Here is a 19,388-nt window from a genome sequence, read left to right as displayed (position 1 = left end):
TGTTATAATAATATAGGTTTATTTTCTAAGTTTGTTATATCTTTTTCTCAACAAAATAAATCTGACAGGTTGCTATTGTAAGAATTTATCATCTATTCAAAGTCTTGACTTTGCTGCGAATATAATAATATCTTCTTGATCCATTTGTGATATAAAAGTGAAGAATTATTCTTCGTTTTTCAAAATGACTTTATTATCATATCCCGTACAAATATAGCATTATTATTAATAACTAGAACTGGGATAAAAATCGAATAAAAATCAATTTTTGTATTCAGATTTTAGGTGTTGTATGTATATCTTCTAAATGAATCTCGTAATCAATACCCTTTTTCACACCCACGCTTTTAAAAAATACGAAAGTAATTTTGTTGTCATGTATATATATATATATATATATAATATGCAGAATTGTGGGTGGTTAAATGTCGTTTGGATTCGAAGATTGGGCGTTCTTGTCTCCAGGAGTGAATATCAAGTATATGGGATACCATCCCCGTGTATCTGCATTTAAATGATATCCGTTACTTCAGGCGACTTTCTTTTCTACGATTTTTGCTTCATTTGCCCAAAATCGAAATGTTTCTTCTTTTTTGCGTATATGAGATTTTTTCTCTCTTCTTGTTTGACCATCTTTTGTGTGTTTCTTCTTGTTATTCTTCATTTCTCTTTCTTTCGTTTTATGGTCTTCTTATATACAGACGGTGGTATAAGATAAGAACCAAGGGTACATATATATATATATAAGACTGGCAAAGAACCGAATCCCTTGTCCGCCAGTTGAAACACGATAATTCACCTACCCAGTTGTTCAAATGCCTCGCCTTTATACGAATATTCAAGTCGAAGAGTGCTACATCCGCTTTCGTCCTTTATTAATTTAACAGAGACATTTTTTTTGATTATAAATACTATTTCCATTTGTTTTTGAGTTTTTATTTGTCATATGGATCTTATTATTCATTGTATATGACACAATTGATCAATTATTGATTGCAGTTCAATTTTATTGAGAATTTCATTTAGAATAATTAATGATATTTGAAATTTATATATGTTGTGATTTGAATTTCGCGCCGCGCATGCGTATCTCCAACTTGAGTCTTAGGGCGCACTCACACCTTTTGGCTGCCTGCCTGCCTGCAGGAATTGTCATGGCAACATGTAGGAGTACCAGAGAGAGAAAATTCAAATTTGAATTTACTATCTCTGTTACTCCTTCACGTTGCCATGACAACTCCTGCAGGCAGGCAGGCAGGCAGCCAAAAGGTGTAAGTGCGCCCTAACCTTAAATAATAAAGGTCACACATCGTTTTTCCGGCTGCCTGCAGCAGGAAAATTGTCGGAAGATTTAAGGCCAGGTCCAAGTCGAGTCAGCTGTTCCTTTGAAATTTCAATGGAACAGCTGACACGACTTGGACCTGGCCTTAAATGTGAGTAATATTGTATCTTTATTTTTTAATGTCAATTATTGATAAAAATGAATAAAAATAAGAGCAAAAGTACCGCAAAATTAATATTTTAAAATCAAATGATTAATGGTTAATTAATATAGTGAAAAAAATTAATTGTTTTTTAGTATATGTATAATAAGGCATTCTAACCTACAAAAGTGTTCGTCAGATGCAAGTTGCCTTTGTTCAGTGTTCGCCACGTGCTCAACAAGATTTTTTTCAAACAAATTGAAACAAATGTGTTTCTAGAAGAAACAAAAATCAAAAATCCTTACTATACAAAACAATAAGCACAAGTCACTAGAAACACATTTGTTTCAATTTTTTTTTTGTTTTGTGTTTTTTTTTTGTCCAGTAGGACAAAAATTTTTTTTTTCGTATGTCAGGATGGCCGAGCGGTCTAAGGCGCCAGACTCAAGGTTTATCACCTTTCCGTTTAAAGAACGGGTTATCGGGAATTCTGGTCCTCTATGAGGGCGTGGGTTCAAATCCCACTTCTGACAAATTTTTTTTTCTCATTTCGCGATAAATTAATCATTTTCTTACGAATTTTTATAACAAAAAAAAAAAAAAATAGTCACTATAAAATATTGAAGAAAATTTTTTTTTAATTTTTAAATTCTACTTAAATTCCGGTAACTTAATAATATACAATGGTTATATAGTTATGCGTGAGTACATGCAAACGCGGTGAGTTGTTTAAAAGCCAAGTTGACAAGAGCAATGTATATGATCACGATAAAAGGATCGTTAAAAACATATAGTTACTTTGTTTCTTATAAACTACATTTTCTATAATAGAAGCCAATGAATGGTGATCGCAATAATGTTTAAATTGATCGTTAGACATATTAACAAGTATACACTGCGCATTTATAGATTAATAAAGTCATAAAGTGGCAACATTTGACAAGAAAGCGAAATTTACATTACTTTATGTAAGTACATTTATGTGAATTATGATATGAGTCCTGATATCAACAAGACAATATTTTTTTTTTCATATTTTATACTCACAATTTTAGTATATAACTGAAAAAAATAATTTTTTATTTGATTCAAATAATCTTGTACTTGGCTATTATCAAATAAATATTTACTTGAAACAAATAATTTTTAATTGAATTAAATAGATTGTATTTGGACCAGTAATTTCTCTACTTGAAACAATAATACATTACTCTCTAAATATGAATCAGTGAAAAAGTCACTGGTCTCAAATCAGTCGCTAAATTCTAGCTATTTGAATCAGTGGTTTTCACTGACAGTTAGTGATATTTCACTGGAGAATCAATTACTTTGACTGAAAATCAGTGAAATGTTACTGATTCAAATAGCTATAATTTAGCGACTGATTTGAGACCAGTGACTTTTTCACTGATTCAAATTTAGAGAGTTGACTCAATTAAAAATTATTTGGTCCAAGTAAATATTTAATTGATAATAAAAATCGAATATTTGAATCAAATAAATTTTTTTTCTAATTAAAATAAGAACTTATTTTCAGTTTCTTAAATTTAGAATATCCTTCTTTAGGATGTATTACAGAAAGTAAAAACAGAATAATTAATTGCTGATAAATTATGTAATTTAATGTATAGAGATAAATTTTAATATATATTTTTTAATGATTTTAAATTTACACTTAATTAAACGGGTTGAATATTTATGGATTAGAAGATTTTATTCTCAAGGGAATTTATTTGCAAAAAAATTGCATAATAACTTTAATTTGTCACAGTAAATGTCTTACATATGTAGCGCTATGAGCCAACTTGAAACTCGTCATTCAAGTGGTGGGAAGAAGAAGGTTGAATGTCATCGATTAAAGAAACTTTCACACTAATGCAAAAGGTTTTACATTATTGTACATACATACATATATAGATATATAGTATATATAGCGTAAAACTTGCATAATCGTAGTATACGCACGAGTTCCTTCTCGATCAACGACCCTTCTCTCTTTCACTCTCTATCTTTTTCTCTCGATATACATAAATCGCTTCCTGGGCACTTGGATCATGCTAGAAGTGCTGTTATCTGTCTCCTTCGTATATACTATAATTTCATTTGATAAACTTTTTTTTCTACAATTAGTTTTATTATATATCCATTTTTTTGCGCAGCGTATTATATGATTTCTTATCTTCAATATTTATAGGATAAAAAAAATATATTCTTCGTTTGAGAAGAAGTTTTTTATTTACTAATTTGAATTAGTGAAGAAATTTTGGAGAGTGTAATTATTATTATTCTGTATAGAAAATTACGTAAATAATAATTTTGATTTTTACAACTATATATTAGTGTTGCGTAATTTGTTTTATTTTTTTATTTGTATAAACTTGGGAAAAAATTATAGACTAAAAATAATTGGCCAATTAAAACAAAGATGTATACAACAAAATCATTAGTTAATTTAAATATATATGACTTTACTTCCTGCTATAAAAATGTGGTATAGTCTCTTTTTTTTTTTTGACAAATTTTAGCAATTATTGTAGAAATGCATTGTCTTTTTTGAAAACCTATAAATTCAGGAGAATATGTTAATTTTTTTTCAAAGTTAGTTTAACCACAAAAATATTCACAGTGATTGAGAATAATTTTCTCTCTTGTATCATGAAGTGTGTGCTATTTTTCGCAGGAATTGTGCTTTTTCAAATGGTAAGTATTTAATTAATTTAATCTTATTTATTTGTTTTGTTATAATTTATTATTATTATTTTTTAACATAAGTATTACTAGTCTCTAAATTGGAATTAGTAAAATTTTTAACTAATTTTCGTCACTTATTGATTTAGATAAGCACTGCATATGGCAAAAAAGAATTTTTTAATGAATGCGCAAAGGAACTTGGAATAACAGAAGGTAAGATACATCTGTATTTTAGTCAAATTTTTTTTTTGCCTTTTTTTAAATTTAGGCCAATTAAATATTTATGTTATTTCAAATTTGAAAAAAAATTAATTATTTTGAAATAAAATTTGTTTCAGCTGCGCTTAAGGAGGCACGTGAACAAAAGAAAGATAAACCCGAATTCCGTTGTTTAGGTGCATGTATGTTGAAGAAAATTGGTGAAGTATGTATACATATACTAAATTAGCTATTAGGAATCTAATATATATTAAATATAAAATACAAAAAAAAAACAAAAAATGTGAAAATAATTATGATATTAATTTTTAGTAGAATTAAATCTTTATATATTTGCAGCTTGAAGAAGGTAACAAAATGAATTGGGATAAAGTTGAGGAAAATGCATCGAAACATTTTGGTGACAAAAGTAATGATATTGTAAAAGTAAAACAAGAATGTGTTGAAGAATGTAAGAATCTAAACTGTTTTTTTTATAATAATCATATAAAGCCCATAAAACTATATGTCTAATAAGATGAAATTAATTTTAAATTACAGCAAAAGCCATTGCAGATGAATGTGACTTTGTTAAAGCCGTGCACAAATGTCTGTTTGAAAAAATCCCCGACATGAGAAAGTACATGAAAGGATAAATTTGAATTTTATAAAATAAATAATAATAATAATTAGGCTAAGAGAACAATAAATGTAAAATTTAAATTTTAGTATTAAAATAATGTTATTATATTTAAGGAGATCCTATCGTAAAGAGAATTAAAATTAAAATTTTAATAAAATTTAGTTTTGGTCTAGCGATATAATCTCCTTAAGGAAGAACTTTTTTGTAAACAAAAAAAAGAAGAAATATTCAATAAAATCTGTGCATAGTTAGCATATAGTATATTGTATAAATTGAAAATAATTGCGATGGTTTATCTGTTTTTCGAATTGCATGTCTGACTAACTCTTGTGACAATATTGACCTCAGAGAAATGGTAACGAAGCTATATAGATATGTATATAAGAAACGTCCCTTCACCCCTTGTTATCCTTTCTCTCTGTTCCTCGAATCCATTTGATGTGTCGATGTCGTGACTATATTCTCTTTCCCACACTTGAATCGTCTCGTTTCAATATTGTGATCTTAAGACAAAGAGAAAGGGTAAGCAGTAACTGATTTGAATTTTCTTTTTTTAAAAAAAGGATCGAGACAAAAAAATCAATATGAAAGGCATAAAGAGATTTTTTTGGCTGTTATGATAGTTGCAAATTTTAGTATAGCAACCATTGCTAAGGAAACTGTTGCTTTGGAAACCGTTACTATAGCAACTGTTGCCATGGAGACCGTTGCTAAGGAAACTGTTACTATAACAACCGTTGCTATGGAAACTGTTGCTAAGGAAAATTTTGCCTTGACATGGACACCGTTACTATAGCAACTGTTGCCATGGTAACTGTTGCGAAGGAAACCGCGTCTAAATGTTTCCATGATAACAGTTGCTATGGAAATTGCAACCATATAGTCAAATAATTAACAAATACAAAATTCATAATTTCATAATGTACTTTTACGTAAATTGTATACTACACACGTATTGATTGAAATAAAATGAAACATTGTGCCATGAAAATTCATTATTTTTAAAATATTTTCCAAGCTTTTTTATACGCACTAACGCGCAACGTCTTTAGCAATTCACTTTACGAATGCAAATTTCAATTAATATTGTACGTCTTAGTGTTAATGGTATTTCCTTATTGCCATTGCGTATTTCCTTCTCTTAGCGTATATATATATATATATATATATATATATATATATATATGTATAAAGAAGCGTTTGAAATATTCTTTTTTCACGCGCACCTTCATTCTAAATATTTAGAGAAAAAATAACTAAAAAAAAAAATCTAAGTTTTATTCTATACTCAAAATTTTTAATAATTCTTTTTTTTTTTGAATATGTAATCAAAATTTTATTGTTTTTTGTAAATCTTATGTGTATTTATTTTTTTTTTATTTCAGATGGAGTTTTATTTGTCTCTCTAGAAAAAAAAAAAAAATGCGGATGTGAATTTCACTACGCGAGAGTAAATTCTAAAGGGGCGATGATCAGGATTACAGACTTAAAACCTAATTGATGCTTTATGACGGAAATTCCAGGTAAATTTTTTATGTATATACACATAGTCGACAATTTTGTTTCTTGTAGGTCGTGTAACGACTATAAAGCACAACTCACGTGCGCGAGTCTATTGAAAATTTGCATTTCGCGGCCAATTCCAATTGGTCGATTTGGCGTTAACAATATATAATAAAAGCTAGCACGTACAACATTGAGGAAGAGCAGTAACGTCTTAAGTGAATTTAGAGCTTTTATATATATATATATATATATATATATATATATATATATATATGTATATAGGCAGCTGTGTGGTTCATCTCTCGAGGCTTCATGAGAAAGCAAACTTTTACGATCTAGTAATTTCAGGCCTATATACTCTTTGCGATATAGGCAATTTCCAAGTTACGGTTGCAGCCGTGTTGTCGTGCCGGATGATCGCGTGCTTTTTAAAGAACCATATATGCTATATATATATATATAAAGATTCCGTAATAATAATAATAATAATAATAATATATAAAGTAAAACTCTTATCCAATGACCACACACGCCAAAGATGGGCTTTTAATGTCCATTACCACCGTCTCCAAACGCACTATGTTGACTGGTAAGGTGAAAAAATGCTGCATCGCACGCGATAAGTATCGCGCAGGATATATTATGTGTAATGGAGAAGAAGATTAGCAGTGACGCTGATTTACTTTCTTTCATATTAGCGCGAGGGTCACACAAAAATAAAAAGTCATTTAAAAACCAAAAAATTATTTTTAAACTAAAGATATGATTCTGTTTTTTTTTTTTTTTTTGCTAGGGGAATGGACCACTTTTTACTTAACAGAATTTCTATATATAGAATTTTTATTCTACACTGAAAAAAAAATGCCTAGGCGATTTAGCTATGCTCCTAGTCACGAGAGGAACCTACTAAAAATCATAGTTACATTAACTATGACAACTAATTATGGCAAGGAATTAGTTGGGATAACTAGGAATCCTATAGTTAATGTGACTCTGATTTTTAGTGGGTTCCTCTCGTGACTAGGAGCATAGCTAAATCGCCTAGGAATTTTTTTTTGGTGTATAGAATTCTTATTAAAACGCTAAATTTTTAGGGCGCACTCACACCTTCTGGCTGCCTGCCTACCTGCAGGAGTTGTCATGGCAACGTGCAGGAGTAAGAGAGAGAGAAAATTCAAATTTGAATTTACTATCTCTGTTACTCCTACACGTTGCCATGACAACTTCTGCAGGCAGGCAGGCAGCTGAGAGGTGAGAGTGCGGCCTTATTTGTCCGAAATTGCAAATGGCCGAACAACAGAAAGATTTTGGCGCGATTTTTAAAATTGACCAATGAATTTTAAAAATCGCCCCAAAATCTTTCTGTCGATATTGTTTGTTCGGTCATTTGTAATTTCGGACACATTAAATTTCGGGCGTTTTAAAAATTCTATACAATAAAAATTATATAGAAATTCTGTAAAGTATAAAGTTTGAAAAATTCTATCAAAATTAATTCGAAAATTCGTCTAGAAAACTAATTATATATGTATATATTATTTAAAATAAAAATTCTAGTTATTTTTATGGGATATGCGCCCTTATTCATCTAGATTTAGATTTTTATTTCATTTCTTCAGTACAACGACAGCCATAAAATGTTGTAAATGTGACAAATGACATAGTTAAGTCGGTTATCTGTTTCTTCTCTTCACTCTTAGAAATCTGCTTGAATTTCTTATTTAATCCCTTTTTGGATATATTTGAGAAAAATCTTTTTCTTTCAACCGCATCCTTTTCTGAATGAACAATTATTGCTTTGTGTATAGTACTTAGTATAAGGAGAAGGTAGTGGAGGTGGGGGGGGGGGGAGTTTTTATTTTTCGTTTGAAATAGAGCTCTTAATACGATAGAGGATTACATACCAAAGAAGACAGTTGGATATATGTACCTTGTCGAATAAATAAATACCGCCGTCAGGCAAGAAATGTATATACACACGACTCCAAAGAGTATAGAGAATCTCTATGTTGTTGCGGTATAAAGGAACTCTGACTAGTTTCTTTTTGTTTGCAGTCACAACTTTCTTTTGTGACAAATGAGGCGTTTTTTTTTTTTTTAAGTGATGGCTTCTGACATCATTGTGTGTGCACCCTCTGACACTTTACTCTGGTATGTTTCGAAGTAAATACTCCTTGCGTGTGTATATATATATATCGAAAGTTATTATCACTCACTCTTGTGGAGTACGCAAGAAAATGTGACTTATACCATTAAAAACAGAACTTAAAATTGTTTAGAATCCTTTGTTTTTGATGAACTTGTTATTTCTTTTTAAATGACAATTTAGAAGGTCATGAGAATTAAATGGATAAATTATAATAATTTCTTTTTAAAATGACAATATTGAAGAGTATGAGAATTAAATTTATAAAGAATAGGAAAATATGTTTTAAATAATTTTAATGTATTTAAAATTTTTTTTTTTTGATTTATAGTACAAGAATACGGCACTGGATTATGTGACGCCAGCTTTTATGGCGGTGGATTTTGGAACTAAAACGTGGCTACAAAATGGAGGCAAGGAACAGTCTGTGTTAGTGTACAGTTCGGTGATTCTTTTTTCGTCACGTGATCTCGGTTTGAAGTTATAACCACGTGGTCTCGGGAGTGTCGAATTTTCTTCAAACCGCGTTCGTTTCTTAATCCAGTATTTAACCTAGTAATTTATCGAAAGTATTAAAAATTTTTCTTTCCACCACGTGGTCTCGGGAGTGTCGAATTTTCTTTAAACCGCCTTTGTTCTTTAACCCAGTATTTAATTTAGTAATTTCAAAATTTTTTTTTATTCCTTTCCACCACGTGGTCGCGGTAGTGTCGAATTTTTTTTAAATCACGTTCGTTTCTTAACTCAGTATTTAACCTATTAATTTAAAAAGTATTAAAATTTTTTCTTTCCACCACGTGGTCTCGGGAGTGTCGAATTTTCTTTAAATCGCGTTCGTCCCTTAATCCAGTATTTAAAATAGTTTTTTAGCATCGTATTTTCGGGAGTGATCGATATTCTTGAAATCGCGAGTGAGTGTTTTTTTTTCTTCAATCTGGAAAACAACGTTCATGAACATCACTGGAATGGAGGTCGAGCATTTATTTTTACAACAGTGCAGTAGAAGGTAGGAATTTTTTATTTAATAATTACATGATTACATCGATCATTGTTATTATATAATAATTTAAATATTGTTTTTCTTTAATCTCGCGGTAAAATATTATTTTTATTCTGTAAATTTAATAAAAATTCGTTCACTAATTCAAATTAGTAGAATTTTTCACTAATTTTTTTTTTTAGTAAAATATTACTATAAAAGCCGATTTTCATCGTGTGGGTTAAATTTAATCTTTCGAGAGGTTACAGGCAGTAGATATATTCTGCGACTGCGCAAAATCTGTATACATTCTGCGCAGACGCAAAAATCTACTATCCTTAAGGCACTCTCACATCTGTTTGGCTGCTTGCAGATTACCATGGCAACGCATGAGAGTGAGTGCGACAGAAAATTAAAAAATTTGAATATTCAAATTTTCTGTCTTACTCACACTCGTGCGTTGCCATGGTAACCTGCAGGCAGCCAAAAAAGTGTGAAGTGCCTTTAACCTCTAAGAAAATTAAGTTTAACCCATATATTTATTGAAAACTGGTTCAATATTAAATAATAGGAAAAATTTTGACCACCCATTTTAGTGCGATATAATTTTTTAATTATTTCCCCCAACTTTAAAATAAATTTTCAAACAATTAGAGATATAATATTATATTGAAAATAAGTTCCCAAGGCACTGTTTCGACTTACATATATATAAAACATTCTTCCTATGCCAATTTACAAGCTGGATTATAAATGTGCGCGGAGAAATTTTTTTTCTGATTTGTAGAAATCGATACCCTTCCTTCCTCTTATGTTGTATAGTGAATATCGAAGGTAATCCACATGCATCTTTTGACATTTGCATTTTGCGAGAGAGTTTTATATGCGCACGCGAAATAGCGAGATACCGCGAGCCATCAGTCGATGGGATAAGATCATAAGTGTGTATGTATGTGTGTGTGTGTGAGTATCAAGACCCGGTGATCCCGGAGAAAACCCGTAAGGCACATTCTAGCTGATGTGTACTATCAACGGGTCGCATAAGAGGAAATTCTTTTTAAAAAAAAAAAAATCTCTTTTGAATTCCACTTATTGGCCTTAAGGGTGTGTTACATTGTGTATATATAAAAGCTAAAATCGTATAGCATCATCTTTTTCACCAAACGTGGAACAATAGTCTCTTATTCTCCTCCAATTTCTCTAATGCCTTCATCGAAAAAACGAAACTCTAAATTTAAGAATATCTTTGCGCATATTTAAGAATATTTCCCATGTAGTTCTTAATAATTATAATAATAATAATAATAGTTAATAGTTCTTAATTTAAAAATTATTTTATTCTTACTCTAAGAATAAAATGCATGAGAAATATTTTTATAGGCGCCAAGATATTCTTTTTAGAAATATACTTTTTTTCGGTAATTGAAAGTAGAATTTCGTTATATTCAGGATATTTAATTATTTTAAATTAAGTTTTTGTGATATTCCTCTTGATTATATTGGCTATATACTATAAAAACAACTATGATTTGTAACTGTAGCTATTTTTCACGTTGCATATAGAAAAAGTTATTTACGCGCAATTCTCACGCATCAAGTAGAAAAAAAAACGTTTTATCTGCATATGGATACTTTGCAGAAAAGTCGTTAAAGGCAAAAAAAAAACAAATTCCGGCTAAATGAGAATACAAAAAAAGAAACACATCGAATGAGAAAAAAAGTAACAGTAAAGATAGAAATAAAGAAGAAAAGAAAAAAAATTACTATAGAAGGTATACAGGAAATTCTGTTTTATATATATAATACCGGCGGCTTCATTTTGGATATCAATATAAGAATCGTTGCATCATTAATTTTCTATAGGGTTAATATTTTAATAGGAAAAATATAATTAGACTAAGCTATTTTTAATTTTTAATTCCGAGGTTAATTCTTAAAATGGTGACTACATTAATAATCATGACATTGTACAATGTCTTTAATTTTCAAACTCATCTGGTACGCGATCAAGTTCATTAAAATCTGTCTTTAGATGATCTGGTAATATACCATATTATCGCGTCGATAATTATCAATCTTCTTCTTTTATTTTTCTTATCTTGTTTCTAGAATCGTATCTCCATAAATCCAAATGTGTAATTCATCATCAGCGATGATAAATTCCATATTATAATAAATAAATAAATTTTAATTTTTCTTTCTAAATTCTGATGGATAGTAATTATTTGCATTAAATTTCTTCTAAAAAAAAGTATTTTCCTTCACAAAAAAAAAAAAAAATAGTAATTTTTTGTTGCCTCTAATATGTCTTTGCACATAGAGAGGAAATTACATGCACTTGAATCTTGGTAATGTATCGATGGTGTTACCAGTAGGGATTACATGTATTGCGAAGAGAAAAACCGGTTTCTGATGATCTGCCAAAAGCTTTTATTTATTTTCTTTTTTTTTCAAGTATATATCTTCCATGCAGTATACTTTTAACAATTTTCTTTGCATGGCTTCAAAATGATACGGTGATTAACAATTTAACATCCTGATGATATTCTCTATGCAATGAGCTTTCAATTCCTTGTTAAATCGGTATGGCTTATATATATATTTAATAAATACCATATTCAATAATAATTATTCGATTTGTATTACAATTAAACGTTTGGAAAAATTAAATATAGTGTTTCTAGAAACAATTCGTAACGCAATTATTAAACTTTTGCTACACTTGTGTTTATTTCTGTGTAATAATTTATGAACATTCACTCGAGTATGAAAGAGAAAGTCAGATTGGATTTCTTATATATATATATATAGTATACATCTTCGTGAGACATGAAAGTTTTTCTGTATTTATAATCGATGCACGGTTTTTGAACTCTAATCAGTCAGTGAAAGCGACATTCTCCATATTCAGTAGATTTTGCTAAATAAGTCGTTGTTTGACATTCGCAAGTACCTTTCTAACAAGTTCATTTGACAAAATTCTTTTTAGTTGACAAGTAAATATATATATTTAAAAAGGGCAAAACTCTGTGACACTCGTTTAAAACTCGTTTATAGAATATCCGTGAGAAAATGTAAAAGTTTTTAATAGAAAGTTAGTTATTTTAAAGCAATTTATGTCATTTGAGAAATAATAATTTTCTGTTTAAAAAAATTAAAAAAATTAGTTGAGAAATTAAAAAAAAAAAAAATAATAATATGCCTCCTAAAATGCCATAATTCTGTTATGCGATATCGTCTTATGCACTTGAGAAACTTCTTGGCAGTCGACAACTTTATAATCTTGAGAGGTAATCCGAAGATCCGTGTGAAAAAAATGGTGTCTTATTTTCATGGTAGAAAAGAAAGAAGTAAAAAATTCAAAACTTAAAGGTATTCGTTGGCATCTTTTTATTTTATAAAGCAGAATTTAATTATTTACCTACAGTGAAAAAATAGGAAAGGAAAAAAACTGTCGGTAATTCAGAGAGGGTTAAAATTTTGAAAATTGAAAAAAATATTTATAGATCACAATTAAATGAGTGCACCACTTACCACAGTATCTTGATGACCAATGTCTGCCGAGTGTTTAATTAAAAGTTCAACCACTTCCTGATGTCCTTCTGCTGCCGCTCTTTGCAGTGCAGTTATACCAGACTAAAAAAAATCATCAGAAATTAAATTAAAAGAGATTTAAAAAATATTAAAGAAATAGAGAAAATTTTGTTTAAAATTCGCTACAACTTTCTTATATAGCTATAAGCTTATATTATAGCTTATATTATAGCTGATAAATTTATTGATCAACTTCTTTGTCCGTTCAGAAAAGTCTAAACTAGAAAATTAGAGAAAAAGATTAGTTCATATCATTAGGCTAACTCTTCTGTTTCTACTTTTGCAAAAAAAAACCAGTAGGCTTCATATAAAATGAATAATTGATGTGGGATTTTCATAAATATGAGCATAAAACATATATGTCATGTAAAATGAATACGTATTTAATGTATTTGACTCGTATTTACAATTTTAAACACGCAATGTATAATTGAAAAATTTATAATAATTTTTTTTCTTTTCATCTTGATCAACTTTCATATTGAAAAGAATTAATTATAATGAGATAGGAGACTTTTTTCTTTAAATAAAGCACTTTTTTTTTTCTTTATACATTTATATGTATGACGAACTTAATATTAACCAGTACACGATTCATGATACTTTGCATGAATAAAATTTCGATTAACACGTATAATAGAGCCTGTTAAAACGGTACTTTGTGGTCGATGCTTGAAGTATATAATAGTACACTGAAGAACATGGCGCATAAAGAAGAAGAAGAAGAAGGAGCAGGAGACGCAGGATCGTACAAAATCGGTTCAGGAGTGAATTATGCGTCCAGAGATGCGAGATCAGTGGAAAAAAAAAACCTCTCTCTAACAATTGCAAAACGCCAATTAAAACCGAAACCACAGATACAAACAAGAGGACTTGCATCACAACTACTGTTCACACATTCTATTATATCAAAAAGAATTCTTGACGTGGATTTTAATTAACATTTAATTAAATGAGACAGTTTGATTGGGATTTCTCGAAATGAAAAAAAAAAAAACAAAACAGAAAGGATGTTTTTGTGATCAGAAAGGCGATTTTTTTGTCCATCTCTTCAATCCGATTTTGGAATTTGAAAAATTAAACCAAATCTGCAACTCGATTAGTATTTATTTAGCTTAGGTGAATTCAGGTAGGGTTAAGTTAGGCCAAATCCATATAAAACACGTAATTAAAAATATAAATAAATTTTAGAAACGTGGAAAATTGAACTTGGCTTTCTATTTTAATTTAAAGAATTAAATCACTTTCAAGAATGGAATCATCGAGTGTAAATGAGACCTGATTTTACCAACTCCCCATGGCGAGGAGAGGCGCTCATTTAAGTAACGATGAAGTATAACTCCACCTGTGAGTTATATATATGGATTACATAAAAAGGAGATCGATTTCCCGACTTCGTTCATCCATTACAGTGTCTATTTACTGATAATCTGGTATAAAGAAGAAAACAAAAGAAGTTGATTTTATGGATGCTCCGATTTCACGCAAGAGTTATATTGCAAATAACGAGAGAAATGTACTTGGATGAAAGGAAGTAGAGTATACACAATTGGTGTAAATTTCTTTTTCATATATAGAAATAAAAGTAGGACATTGAGCTCAGTTTTCTAATTAGAATTTTTAAACATTTATATCAAGAAAATAAATAATTTTAACCATTAATTTGTTACAATCCAGTATGTTGTCTTCGAAATTTAGTATATCCTGATTTCTGTTTTTAGACATATAAACACTACTCTCTTGATATAATATAACTACGGCAACATCCGGTAATGATCAAATCGCTTAATAAAGCGTGCGAATGAACGCGATCAAAGGGAGGGGAGGGTATAATCGATTGAGAGCGACCTTCATTGGGCAATGTTTCTCGATTCTATCCCTTTGATCCTTCAACCGAATCCGACGTATTGAACTTACCGCGCGACTGACGATAGATCGAGTACTTGTTTTTTTTTTTTATTTGCGAATCGATAACCATCTGAATGCCCGTCACTTAACCGCAAGATCGTTAACTTGATGCTCTTTGCTTTACGTAATTCTGAATTAGGTTCTTCGTGATAAACAAGTACAATTCAGTCCCAGGATCAATCGATCTTCCTCCATAGTGAATTAAATGTGCAAAAACAATGGAATGTAAATTATTTTTTTATCCAAAAAAAAATCCATAGTGGTTTTTTTCATAGTTGAAGATAAAAGAGAGATGCTCTGATTACTATAGGGAACTATTGTTGCCGGACGATATCTTTGTAATTTGTATAAACAAGTTTCTTGGAGGTTAATACTTCCGGTACTTAAATCCCAAAGGGGTGAAGAATCTTCCAATAAACGAGAAAAGAAGGACAAAAAAAAGCGTTGGAAGATTTTCTAATATCCACTTTACGAAATTGAAAAAACTGTAAAACCGTATGAATTTATTGTTATTATTAAATGCGTTGAAAAATGAGAAGTTGTTCAAAAAAGTTTCTTATAAGCTGTGCTGAAGTCTTAATTCTCAAATCGGAGAAGAGGGCTTAAAATAAAGACGCAAATCTTATATAGAATGTTCAATCACTCATATATACGATAATCCCTTTTCCTTCAAGGAGACAAGCACATTCTTCAAGAACTTGAATTTGATAATATAATATGGAAATTTTAAAACTACTCTTCTCAATATCATAAACATAACATTAATTTTTTAAAGAAATAAAATACATTGTTGCTTTTTTGATCCTCCAAAAAAAAAGGTTCGGAAGGTCACTAACTAATTCTCTCTCTTTATTTTAATACTAAATATCTTTCGAGATTAAAGGGTGTAAAAGAATAACTTAATTACTGACATTAGGAAATATTTACGAAACAGGTTTTATATTTGTCGCAAAAAAAAAAACCCCCCATCATATAAAATGTCCGAAAATTTCATCTTGGTATAAAAAACCGGTTAAACTGTCGTCGTCGTCGGTGAAAACGCGTTGCCGAGCGATGAAAGGTTAATTCCTTCCAAATCTGGTTCGTAATTAGTCATGCTCTTCAAAAGATACGACAAGCCTGATAACGAAAACCTCTCACGACTCACGTGCATAACCTTTTTGGAAGATTGCTATAGTCACATTTATATATACAAAGTAATAGTTATATACATATATTCAAAAGAATTAATTGACTATTAAAATGTCGTGTCACCAAAGTAATTGGGGATATAGGAACCAGTTATAACTGCGCGAGCGCGAAGAAAAATAAGATTATAATGTTACCAGATAATAAAATTCCAACAATCCGGATATAATGAGCAAAAATACAAATTCTTTTCCCAAAGAAATTATATCTTTTAACATGTTGTAAAATTTGTTAAATCCGTTTATATATATATATTTATATTTTAATTACATATGTAATTTAATTAAAGAAATTTGTACCAATTTCTTTTTTTTTTTTACAATAATTAAATATTCCGTTAAAGGCTCGTATGAAGGGATATATACTTTCTTTATATCAAAAATTCTCCTTGTGTGCCTGTCATTTTGTATAATATTCTTCGGGGTACGATTATCCCAGATTTAAATCCCTGGCAATTTTGTGCGAGGAATAAAAAGAGAGTGAAAAAAAATTAATTAGGTTCAGAAATGAAATGACTACTTAAATGTTGAACACATTTCTTTTATATGTATTCGAACTGAATCCTTTTTGGGTATACCTTTTTTTTTTGCAGTCTAGGGAAAAAAAGTGCATATTTAAATTTCTAAAATGATAATCCATTGTATAATACAAATGAGAATTCAGAATCAGAAATTAGAATCAAAATCAAAATCAGAATCAAAATTAGAATCAAAATCCGAATAAGAATCAGAATTAGAATCAGAATTATTCAATGTTTTTAGTATGACTATCTTATTTTTACTTATGGGAAAGTAACAATTCCCTGCCTTTTATTCTTTTAAAAACAAAGTTTGTATTTCTTACTTCGGGTTTTATTTAAAGGATTTTGTCGAGAGACATGTACAATATGAGCTTTGAAGTATTTTCTCTGTATGCGTACAATATCCTTTTGTATATACATGTGATACACCTACGCAAAAGTCTGATATATCCCGGTGTGTTTTAATGTATTCACCCCTCGTTTACTTGTATAGAAGTTTGCTCGAGCATGCTAATTGCGTTTAGGACAATAGTGGGATTCCACCTCAGTATTCATGCAATTCTCTCTTTCTCTTTCTAGACGCGTAGGAGTTGTAGTGTGCCAAAAGAGGCAAACACCATACACGAAAAAAAATATCTTCATTTCCCTCATAGAGAACTAGAAAATCTCTCTGCTATACATGTCAGGTTAATTCTGCATTCATTAAAATTAATTAAATTAATTTGCATCTCTCTCTCTCTCTCTTTCTCTTTCTCTTTCTTTTCTAAATTAACATTCCCCTTTGCGAGCATTTGATAAATCATGATACATCTGATGTTAATCTTACATTATAGCATAAAGAGATGCGTTTAACACCAAACCTGTTTTGTACAGAGACTTTTCCATTAATATAAATACAAGATTGAGAAATTAACAGAAACATGCGTTACGTTTTGTTTCATACGTGAGAAAGCAGCGAAAATTGTTAAGATCCACACTAAAAAAAAAGTAGAATTTTTACCCCAAAATCGGTATAAAAATTAACTGCAACAATTTTTATCCTAGTTGGAGGCATCGTTTATGTAAATTAGGTCAAAATTATCCGTAACAAAATTTATCCAGCGTTTTTTCTGTGCGATGAAGATCTAAAATTAGTAATATTGCTAATTTCAAGTACTCAAATAATGATTCCATTTATATTAACGATGTTATCCTAACGAAAATTGATTTGAAAATCCTATTTGAAAATAAATATATATTTAAGGGCATAATGAACCAAGTTTTAAAGAATGACAAATAGGTATTATTTCACATTGCATGATTGCTGTTATAGATAAAACAAAGAAAGCTTTTGTGCCATAACTGATCGGACAGTTAGATTATAATACACACCTAATGTATAAAAATTTTGCAGAAATAGTAGTCTTCTTTTTATTGGATTGATCTGATATCGCAGAAAAATATATCCGTATGTTTACACACTTTGCTTTTTTTTTGATCCAATAGCTGATTTTAATATATTCTTCATTAGAAATAACTGCGATCATCCATTTATTATTCTTTAGATATGACAGTATATTACCGCTTTTATTGACAAGTTGTTGCATATATAAATAATATTTTTACTGTTATAATGTCTTGGAAAAGAAAAAGGATGACTTTATATCTATAGTACAATAGTTGTGATGAATCGATAAATTCATCAGTCAAAGGAATCATTGTCTATACAATAATTGATCATTATTATCATTAAATTGCAAAAAATTTTTCCAATGATTTTTTCATTTGTTTTATCCGCAATGATTATTCTCGAAACTAAATCAAAGAATTCTCTCCTTTTTTTTTAGTTTATTTTACCAGTATGTGGATTTATGGCAAACTACAAACACCATCTCTTGATTTATCTCACTTTAGAATCCCAGTGGGACTCCAACGTTCTTGTGTATATTGCGAAGCGTGGTATTTACAAATGGAAAAATTTTCCTTTAAGGAGAGAAGGGTTATTTTTAAATACCATTTGTTTTTCTTTAATTCTAATGGAAATTTTCTTTTTGTTGTATCGCGAGTGCTTGTAGTTGTATTTTTATAAAGCGCGGGCAGTGAGTTGGGTAAAGGGTGACATGTGCTTTCTTGCAACCTGTTGCTGTACAAAAAACGATCAATAAAATCCAAACCCTCATGGTGGTGAGTTGGCATTAGGGGCAACTACCCTTATAGACCGTGTGGCCCAACGGATACGGCGTCGGACTTCGGATCCGAAGATTGCAGGTTCGAATCCTGTCACGGTCGTTTACTTTTTTTTTACCCAATAAAAAATTTTCCAAATGTTTCAAAGATATTTAAAATATAAAAACTGATAAAATAAAGTATAATGAAGAGAGAGAGAGATTAGAATTAAAGTTGTACCGTAAAAGAGGAAAATCACTTATCCACGTGCTGAACTTGAAGAAGAGAAAAGGAAATCGAATTATCTTAACTAAACGTTTATATATTTCTACGAATGAAAAAGAAACTTGATTTGTAATTTAATGACAAAAAAGAATGTGGATGGAAACACGCGTGTACGATAAATCAATAAATGTATGTGGGCGTAGCACATGTAATAATGTGGT

At 29.9% G+C, this 19,388-nt stretch overlaps 3 protein-coding genes and 2 non-coding genes across 5 annotated transcripts in view; 4 read left to right on the top strand and 1 right to left on the bottom strand.

Annotated features, from left to right (window-relative positions):
* The window catches only part of LOC127277029 (ankyrin repeat domain-containing protein 6), an 82,805-nt gene that overhangs the window by 19,424 nt on the left and 43,993 nt on the right, over positions 1-19,388 (bottom strand). Inside the window, exon 4 of the mRNA XM_051297821.1 lies at positions 13,122-13,223. Coding sequence (XP_051153778.1) covers positions 13,122-13,223 — 102 coding nt within the window. The remainder of the gene's footprint in view (positions 1-13,121; positions 13,224-19,388) is intronic.
* On the top strand, positions 1,836-1,957 carry Trnal-caa (transfer RNA leucine (anticodon CAA)). The gene is made up of 2 exons: positions 1,836-1,873; positions 1,913-1,957. It is a non-coding gene; the product is annotated as a tRNA-Leu (tRNA).
* LOC127277042 (uncharacterized) overlaps positions 2,375-19,388 on the top strand; it is a 229,790-nt gene continuing 212,776 nt past the window's right edge. The window contains exons 1-3 of the mRNA XM_051297854.1: positions 2,375-2,392; positions 6,342-6,479; positions 8,940-9,614. The gene's annotated coding sequence lies outside the window, so the exon portion shown is untranslated. The remainder of the gene's footprint in view (positions 2,393-6,341; positions 6,480-8,939; positions 9,615-19,388) is intronic.
* On the top strand, positions 4,002-5,416 carry LOC127277045 (uncharacterized). Its single transcript, XM_051297862.1, has 5 exons — positions 4,002-4,124; positions 4,262-4,328; positions 4,454-4,539; positions 4,674-4,785; positions 4,875-5,416. The coding sequence occupies exons 1-5, from the start codon at positions 4,080-4,082 to the stop codon at positions 4,967-4,969; spliced, it is 405 nt and encodes a 134-aa protein (XP_051153819.1). The 5' UTR covers positions 4,002-4,079; the 3' UTR covers positions 4,970-5,416.
* Positions 18,993-19,065, top strand: Trnar-ucg (transfer RNA arginine (anticodon UCG)). The gene has a single exon. It is a non-coding gene; the product is annotated as a tRNA-Arg (tRNA).

The sequence above is a fragment of the Leptopilina boulardi genome, unplaced genomic scaffold (genome assembly GCF_019393585.1).
Source record: "Leptopilina boulardi isolate dan_hultmark-lab unplaced genomic scaffold, ZJU_Lbou_2.1 LbouV2_165, whole genome shotgun sequence".
NCBI lineage: Eukaryota > Metazoa > Arthropoda > Insecta > Hymenoptera > Figitidae > Leptopilina > Leptopilina boulardi.
The sequence above is the reverse complement of the archived record's forward strand: the minus strand, read 5'-3'. Positions and strand labels throughout refer to the sequence as shown.